The 8107-nt window shown below is 63.1% G+C and overlaps 1 protein-coding gene across 2 annotated transcripts; it reads left to right on the top strand.

The window, feature by feature from the left end:
• The first annotated feature begins 1102 nt into the window (after positions 1 to 1102).
• Positions 1103 to 7357, top strand: SLC25A39 (solute carrier family 25 member 39). Of its 2 annotated transcripts, XM_082297352.1 has the most exons (12): positions 1103 to 1232; positions 3454 to 3562; positions 3637 to 3696; positions 4287 to 4331; positions 4959 to 5068; positions 5193 to 5260; positions 5378 to 5502; positions 5663 to 5836; positions 5932 to 6041; positions 6188 to 6269; positions 6350 to 6430; positions 6502 to 7357. In XM_082297352.1, the coding sequence occupies exons 2-12, from the start codon at positions 3466 to 3468 to the stop codon at positions 6618 to 6620; spliced, it is 1071 nt and encodes a 356-aa protein (XP_082153478.1). In that variant the 5' UTR covers positions 1103 to 1232; positions 3454 to 3465; the 3' UTR covers positions 6621 to 7357. The 2 variants fall into 2 exon arrangements, with proteins under 2 accessions (XP_082153478.1, XP_082153479.1); XM_082297353.1 differs by lacking the exon at positions 4287 to 4331.
• Positions 7358 to 8107: the final 750 nt, after the last annotated feature.

Here is an 8107-nt window from a genome sequence, read left to right as displayed (position 1 = left end):
TGTTCCAGGTGTTTGTGTTCCAGGTGTTTCTGTCCGGGTGTTTGTGTTCCAGGTGTTTCTGTTCGGGTGTTTCTGTTCCAGGTGTTTCTGTCCGGGTGTTTCTGTCCGGGTGTTTCTGTCCGGGTGTTTCTGTTCCAGGTGTTTCTGTCCGGGTGTTTCTGTCCGGGTGTTTCTGTTCCAGGTGTTTCTGTTCCAGGTGTTTCTGTTCGGGTGTTTCTGTCCGGGTGTTTCTGTTCGGGTGTTTGTGTTCCAGGTGTTTCTGTTCCAGGTGTTTCTGTCCGGGTGTTTCTGTTCGGGTGTTTCTGTTCCAGGTGTTTGTGTTCCAGGTGTTTCTGTCTGGGTGTTTCTGTCCGGGTGTTTGTGTTCCAGGTGTTTCTGTCCCAGGTGTTTCTGTTCCAGGTGTTTCTGTTCGGGTGTTTCTGTTCCAGGTGTTTGTGTTCCAGGTGTTTCTGTCTGGGTGTTTCTGTCCGGGTGTTTGTGTTCCAGGTGTTTCTGTCCGGGTGTTTCTGTTCCAGGTGTTTCTGTTCCAGGTGTTTCTGTCTGGGTGTTTCTGTTCCGGGTGTTTCTGTTCCGGGTGTTTCTGTTCCAGGTGTTTCTGCCCGGGTGTTTCTGTTCGGGTGTTTCTGTTCCAGGTGTTTCTGTCCAGGTGTTTCTGTCCGGGTGTTTCTGTTCCAGGTGTTTCTGTTCCAGGTGTTTCTGTTCGGGTGTTTCTGTTCGGGTGTTTCTGTTCCAGGTGTTTCTATTCCAGGTGTTTCTGTCCGGGTGTTTCTGTCCGGGTGTTTCTGTCCGGGTGTTTGTGTTCCAGGTGTTTCTGTCCGGGTGTTTCTGTCCGGGTGTTTCTGTCCGGGTGTTTCTGTTCGGGTGTTTGTGTTCCAGGTGTTTCTGTTCGGGTGTTTCTGTTCCAGGTGTTTCTGTCCGGGTGTTTCTGTCCGGGTGTTTCTGTCCGGGTGTTTCTGTTCGGGTGTTTCCGTACTGCCCGTTCGCGTTCCGAGTGTCCGCGCTCGGGGCGCGCGCCCGTCCCGCCCCAGCGCGCGGGTGCCGCGGCCCCCCCGGGCCGGCAGGGGGCGCAGGGGCGCGCAGGGCGCGTGCGCGGTGCGGGCGGAAGTGCGGCGCGGGGCGGGCGCGCGGCGGAGGGCGCGGGGCGCCCATGGGGCTCCTTAAAGGCGCCGCCGCCGCCGCTGTGCCGCCTCCCGGTCCCGGAGGGATGCGCCAAGCCTGGCTGGAATGAGCAGGTGGGGCGGAACCCCCGGCACTTCCCCCGACACCCCGTCTCCCACGTCATCCCCCTCGTGGTCCGGCACGCGTGACCGCTGCCTCAGTTTCCCCCGGTGTCGGGGGTCGTGCGGCTGTGGTGAGCGTGGAGGCGGCCGCGGGGACCCCCTGGCTCCCCTCCCGGGGAGGGGGCGGACCCCGAGATTGCCGGGGCTGCAGATCTTGAGAGAGGGGGGTGTAGGGCCAGGGGAGGGGGCTGCAAACACCGGTGGAGGGGAGACAGCCCTGGGCTGGGGGCTCCGAGCTCTGGAGGGGGTGGGCAAACCCCTCGGGGGACTGCAGGCTCCAGGTAGGGGTGCAGAAACCGGGTAGGGGTTCAGGCTCCAGGATGGGGGGGCTGCCCCGCCGGGAGGATTCCCCAGGGCAGAGGGCCGGGCTGGGCCCTGTGTGCCCCGGGGAACGCACCAGCACTGTCCCCGCTCCTGGGGAGAGCGGTTTGTGCCCCAGCAGGATGGGATCCCCGTGCTGTCTGGACACCCCCCGGGAGAGATGATGGGGACCCAGCTTCACATCCCCGAGGCTGGAGCAGCCCAGGCTCTAGGAAGTGCCGGGGATCTGCCGGCAGGATTTCTCTCTGGCTCAGGGCTGGAGACAGCTGGGCCCTTCCAGTCCGGGAAGAAACCCTCGAGCTTCCCCGCAGCCCCCCGTCCCTGGGAATTTTTTGCATTGGTCATCTTAACTCGTGTTTGTTTTCCCCCTTTTTTGTCCCGATCATCACCGTGCCATACCCAGCACCACTGACACTCCAGGTGGAGCAGGGGCTCTGGGTTTAGGGTCTTATTTTATCCTGCATGGAAAAGGGATCAGCTCCCAGCTGAGAAGGGAGCTTGGATACAAACAGGAAGCCCTGGAGGAGCCCCGCTCCCGCAACACCAGCAGAGGGGCTGTGCTGGGGCATGTCACGTATAAGTAGTGAGTTTATCTGGTGCGGCAGAGCTGGGAGCAAGAGATTTCCCCTGGCTTGCGTCAGGCTGAGCAGAAGGGCTGGGTCAGAGGGAACGATCCGGAGCCAGCACTCTGCCCTGCCCAGTTTTGTGATGGCTGTGGGGTCAGTGGGGCACGTGCCATGCTGCCCTCCCCTGATGGGCACACTGGGACCTGTGCCCAAAGAGAGCCCAGATCCTGTGGGACTGGAGTGTGTGGGTTCAGGACAGGCCCAGCTGCTGGCGGGGCTGGCACGTGTGCAGTGCTGGGATGGGTCCAGCTCGCCCAGTGGGGCTGGCACGTGTGCAGTGCTGGGATAGGTCCAGCTCGCCCAGTGGGGCTGGCACGTGTGCCAGGACAGACCCAGCTCCCGGTGGGGCTGGCACATGCGACTTCGGGATAGACCTGTCCCAACTTGCAGCCTTGGGCACCCAACAATTCCAGAGCCTGTGAAGCAGAGATTTATGACTTGTCTGACCTTGCAAATTGCTGAGTCAGATGGTGAAGGTTTTTTGCTGCATTCCCAGGCTTTAAAGAACCCTGTGGGGTCCCAAAGCTTGGAAACCCTCCTGCTACAGCCCCCTCCCAGCATGAGAATCATCCCCAGGCTGCAGCGAGAGGGAGCAGCTGGTGCTGAATGTGCTGAGGGTCCTTCTCCCTGGAAAGGGTGTGATATCCCCTGCTTCCCGAGGGCAGCACACCAGTCCTGGAGGCTGCAGTCTTGCCAAGCCCCAGTGGGATCAGGCAGAAGATTTGGGATGCCTAAACCCTTTTTGGGGTGCTTGTTGCAAGCTCACAAGGGGGATCTCCCCTCCCTGGTGTCCTGCTGTGGCGGCACTGGGCTCTGCTGCCATCCCAGCCGGGGCTGGGGGGGGCTGTCACAGCGTGGCTGGTCTTTGGACTTTGTTCCTTCCTGCCCTTAATTTCCAAGTGCAGGGAGGGGACAATCCTCCTTCCCCAAGGACGTGGAAGGCTGGACTGTCTCCACCTCTCCAGCCAGGCTGGGCTTGCTGCCAGTGTGGGGCCAGAGGGTGTTATCAGGGCTGGGCCAGCCCTGGGAGCCAGTCCCTGTCACCCCCCCCCAGGGCACCCTGATTGTGGGGGCCCCTCGCCTGCCGTGTTGCGCAGCGATAGCACAGCGGGCGTGGGACACCTGTCCTTGCACTGCTGGAGTGGGAATGCCGGGGGGGCTCCCTGGGGGCCTCATCCCCAGACAGGGACCCCCCAGCCTCGAGCATCCCCCACCGTGCGTTGCAGGGGGACAGTGCCATGGCCGAGAAGATGTCACCGAGCCTCGGTGGGGGCATCACGCCACTGCAGCAGATGCTGGCCTCGGGGACGGGTGCCATCCTCACCTCCCTCTTTGGTGAGCGCCAGGGTGGGCGCCAGGGTGGGGGGCTGGCACAGGGGTGTCATGGCTAAAGAATGGTGTCTTTTCAGTGACGCCGCTGGACGTGGTGAAGATCCGGCTGCAGGCCCAGAAGACCCCGTTCTCCAAAGGTAGCCCTGCTTGGGGCAGGGTGGAGGGCTGCAGCCAGCCCCCGAGGCGAGCAGCCCGCGGGGATGTCTCAGTTGGCAGAGCTGGTGGCAGGGATGTCTCGGCTCTGCAGCGTGGGGCCATCGCGAGGTGGCAGGTTACCGTGGGCCCCTTGTCCTCAGGGGCTCAGGGGCCCTGCCAGGGGAGCTGGGCTCGTGCTTGGCTCTGTCCTTCTCCCTCCGCAGCCCGGTGCCAAGGGGGTCAGCGCTGTGCCTGGCAGCCCCCCAGCCCTCCAGGCAGCGGGGCTGAGGCTCAGCCTGCTGCAGCTGCTGGCTGTTCCCCCTCTGCCTTTGTTCCAGTCTCCATGCTGCTCCCCATGGGCTCTCCCCCTTCTTGTGGGCTCAGTGGGCTGGGGCTGGCCCCAAGGGACTGGTTTGGTGACAATAGGAACTGCTTGGGAAATGGCTGTGGGGGCATGCAGCCCCCTCACCCACAGAGCTCTCCCACTGCCTGGCTCGGAGCTGTAGCACGCACGTGTGCCCCAGCCCCAGGTGGTGGCACGTCCCCGTGTGGTTGCTCAGTGTGTCCCAGTGTGTCCCATTGTGTGTTTCAGCGTTGCCAGCGCAGTCAGTGCCCTGGGGCGCTCAGCCGGCCACATGTGAGTACGCGGGGGGCTCCTGCTGCCAGTGGCTTTGCTTTCCCAAGCCTTCATCATGGTTTGCTTTTCCGCTGGTGGTGGCTTGGGCTCCTCTGGCTGTGGGGACATCCCTGTGGTGTGGGGGCTGGCATTGTCCCCAGCCCAGGCTGCCCCTGCAGCCCTGCTTTGGGGCTGGCTGTGCCACATCTGTGGGGATCTGTTGTGCAGCAGGCCTGGCTGTCTGTGGTCCCTCTGTCTTGTCACTCTGTCCTGCTGCTACGTCAAAGTCCCCTTGGATTTCCACTGTCCAGTGTCCCTGTGCCTGGCTTGAGAGCACAGTGGAGGGGCCAATGCTGATGTCCCCACTGTGCCAGGGCAGCAGAGGCAAGACCAAGTGAGGCATAAACCCTCTCCCGCTGCTGGCAGTGGGTCCTGCTGTGTCCCCCACGCCATGATTCTAGCCGTGGTCAGACCCGTGCTGGAGGGTTGTTCCTCTCCTGGCCGTGGTCTCAGACAGGTCCCCACTGGGCTCAAGCACTGCGGGTTTGGCTCCTTCTTGGGAGAGCTGATGGCTTTGGGATCAGATGTGCTGGGCATGGGCAGAGGGGAGGGGTCTCCTGTGTAATGGTGATGCTGTTGTTTCCTCAGGGAAGTGTTTCCTCTACTGCAATGGGCTCATGGACCACCTGTATGTCTGCCAGAATGGCAACGGCTGCACCGCCTGGTACAAGGCCCCCACCCACTTCACTGGCACACTGGTAGGAGCTCCAGGCATGGGCAGGGGTCTCCCCATCCCAGAGGGGTGTCAGGGTGTTTTCTGGGGGGTTGTTTGTCTGTCTCCTGCCTGTAACTCCTGTCCCTGGTGCTCCACTCGCTCCCCAGGACGCCTTTGTGAAGATCACACGCTATGAGGGCATCAGGTCTCTGTGGAGCGGCTTGCCCCCCACCCTGTGAGTTTGGGGATTCTGGTTGCTGCCACCTGCCCAGGCACACAGACATCGGTCCCAAGCCCCCTACCAGCCCCCAGGGAGGACGTGTGCCCCTCACACCCCTTCTCCTCCTCACAGGGTCATGGCTGTGCCAGCCACTGTCATTTACTTCACCACCTACGACCAGCTCCGGGACTACCTGCAAGCCCGGACGGGGAGCCGGAGCCACTACATCCCCTTGCTGGCCGGGGCCCTCGCCAGGCGTGAGTACCCCTCCTCTCTGGGATCCCCCCGTGCCCACCCTGTGTCCTGGCAGCAGAGCGTGGCAGGTCTCAGTGCCTGGCTCTCCCAGCATGACGCTGATGGCTCTGGGACAGCCGCTGGAGCAGATGGAGCTCATTCCCTGTGTCCCTTCTGTTGCAGTGGGTGCTGTGACAGTCATCAGCCCCCTGGAGCTGATCCGCACCAAGATGCAGTCCCGGCAGCTCAGCTACCGTGAGCTGCGGGTCTGCATCCAGTCAGCAGTGGCCCAGGACGGCTGGCTGTCCCTCTGGAGAGGCTGGGGACCCACCGTGCTGCGGGATGTCCCCTTCTCGGGTACGGCTGGGGGGCCCAGGGCAGCCCTGCGCTGGTGTGGGGGGTTGGCATGTCCAGGGTGCCCAGTGGTAGCACTGGTGTCTCCTCTCCCCCAGCTCTGTACTGGTTTAACTACGAGCTGGTGAGGACGTGGCTCTGCAGGCATGCCTGGCTGGACGAGGCCACGTTCATGGTCAGCTTCATATCCGGGGCCATCTCTGGCGCGGTGAGTTTGGGACGCTGGGGCTCCCTTGCGGGGCTTGGCCCCTGTGGGAGGGAGGAATGGGACTGGGATGGTGCTGGGAGGTGACAACAGCTGGCACTGGGCAGGAACACCAGGTCCTGGCTCACTGTCCAGTGTCAACCCCACAGGTGGCCGCAGTGCTGACACTGCCCTTTGACGTGGTCAAAACCCAGCGGCAGATCGAGCTGGGAGACAGTGAGGTGCACCCAGGTGAGGGGCCAGGCTCCAGGCAGGTGCCAGGACTCCCCGTGGGTGTCCCCCAACCCTCACCCGCTCCCCTCTCCCCCCAGTTGCAGCCTCCAAGCCTTCTTCCACCTGGCTGCTCATGCAGCGGATCCGCGCCGAGTCTGGCACCCGGGGGCTGTTTGCAGGTGAGGATGTGCCCAGGCCCCTTGCTGGGGTTCCGGGTGTCACTGCAGGGCTCACGGCACTGTCCTTGCAGGGTTCCTGCCCCGCGTCATCAAGGTGGCACCTGCCTGTGCTATCATGATCAGCACCTATGAATTTGGCAAGAGCTTCTTCCAGAAGCTGAACCAGGAGCGGCGGCTGCGGGGATTGTGAGCGGGCCTGGGGCAGGGCTGGATGTGGCTGTGCCCGGGGGGCGGTGCCAGCCCTGCTCCATCCAGGTGTCCCGGGAGCAGGATCCGCACTCGGCTGTGCAGAGCCCAAGTGCCTTCGTTCCCGCTCTGCCTCCCGCTGCCCGCACATGGAGCCAGGGCCAGCCCAGCCCCACTCCCCATCCAGCCACTCTGGGGGACATCTGTGCCTGCTGCTGTGACACTGGAGGGATATGGAGCCCCCCACACTCATCCCTTGGGGCTGGACAGATGCTGCTGCTGGATTCATGGACCCTGGCAAGGATGGGGTGTCCCAGGAGACCTGGCCTGGCAGGAGATGGAGCTGGGACTCTGGTGAGGACCAAACCCCAGATCTCGGGGGCTTCTCTGCCTGCCCAGGCCCCCCAGCTCTTCTCTGCCTGGAGATCTGCCCCTCCTGACCATCACTCACGCACAGCCTGGCCTTGCTGGCTCTGCATGGCATGGGGACACGTCAGGACCCTCTCCCTGCCTCTGGACTTTTCCTCCCACTCGGGATGTCCCCATCCCATGTCAGACCCTGGGTTGGACAGACCCTGTGTGGTCACAGACCTCACTGCTGCTCCGGGGGGCCATTGTGGCACCCCTGCCCCATCCTTTCACTGCAAAGGCTTGCCCCAGCTCTGTGGGCACTGCCCCCCTTACCCCGGGACTCGTGGGGGGAACTTCTCCTATTTTCTTAAATAAAATCATTGTCTCTTAGTGGAAGGATTTCTCTGTGTGCTGGGGGGCTGTAGAGGCATCCATGGGGTGACGGCCACAGCCCTGTTGTGTGGGCACGGTACTGTCCCCCACAGGGTCCCTGCTGGGCGTTTATGGGGGGTTAGGGGACCCCAGGACCACCGTCCTCCCAGCAGCACCCAGTGCTGATGGGCCAGGGGATGCCCCATCCTTGGTGATCTGCTGTGTCCTGAAGGTGCTCTCCCTGCCCAGAGGGGCTGGAGGAGGCTCACTGGACCCCCCCCAGCATCTCTGCCTGGGCCAGAACCTCATGGCAAGGGGGGTGCAAGGGGTCTGTCCCCCCCAGTCCCAGCTGGGGAGGTGGGTGACAGGCCAGCTCTGCTTGCTGCGTTTATTGATTCCTTTTGCTCCAACAAGGCAGATGGGGCTGAAATAAAAACCAGAATCACCCAAAACAACCAAAAAACCCAGGGGAGGAAAGGGGAAGAAGAGTCCTACCCCTGTTGTGGGGATGCTGCTGCAAGGGGAGACAGGCACCCCCCCCAGTGCAGGGGGGAGGCCAGGCAGGCGCAGGCCGGGCGGGCACCAAGGACCGAGCAGGACGGACAGCGGGGCCGTGATGGACTCTCACCCCCTTGCTCCCCAGCAGCTGTCGCTCCCAGTGTCCCCCCCACCATGGCACAGTTCGTTCCCCCATCCCCAGCTCGCCTGGGTCCCGGTCCTGCATCCCCCATCCCAGCAGGTCCATGTCTCCAGCCGGGGTCCAGGCTG

Source organism: Coloeus monedula, assembly GCF_965178545.1.
Source record: "Coloeus monedula genome assembly, chromosome: 26".
NCBI classification, from domain to species: Eukaryota; Metazoa; Chordata; class Aves; order Passeriformes; family Corvidae; genus Coloeus; species Coloeus monedula.
Note: the sequence above shows the minus strand (reverse complement) of the source record. Positions and strands in the feature narration are given on the sequence as shown.

Bases quoted from the DNA above. Each gene is read 5' to 3' on its own strand.
- SLC25A39 (XM_082297352.1), top strand. From the start codon at position 3,466: ATGGCCGAGAAGATGTCACCGAGCCTCGGTGGGGGCATCACGCCACTG. The intron at 5,837-5,931 runs GTACGGCTGGGG...CCTCTCCCCCAG, and splicing joins GCGGGATGTCCCCTTCTCGG to CTCTGTACTGGTTTAACTAC. The intron at 6,431-6,501 runs GTGAGGATGTGC...CTGTCCTTGCAG, and splicing joins CACCCGGGGGCTGTTTGCAG to GGTTCCTGCCCCGCGTCATC.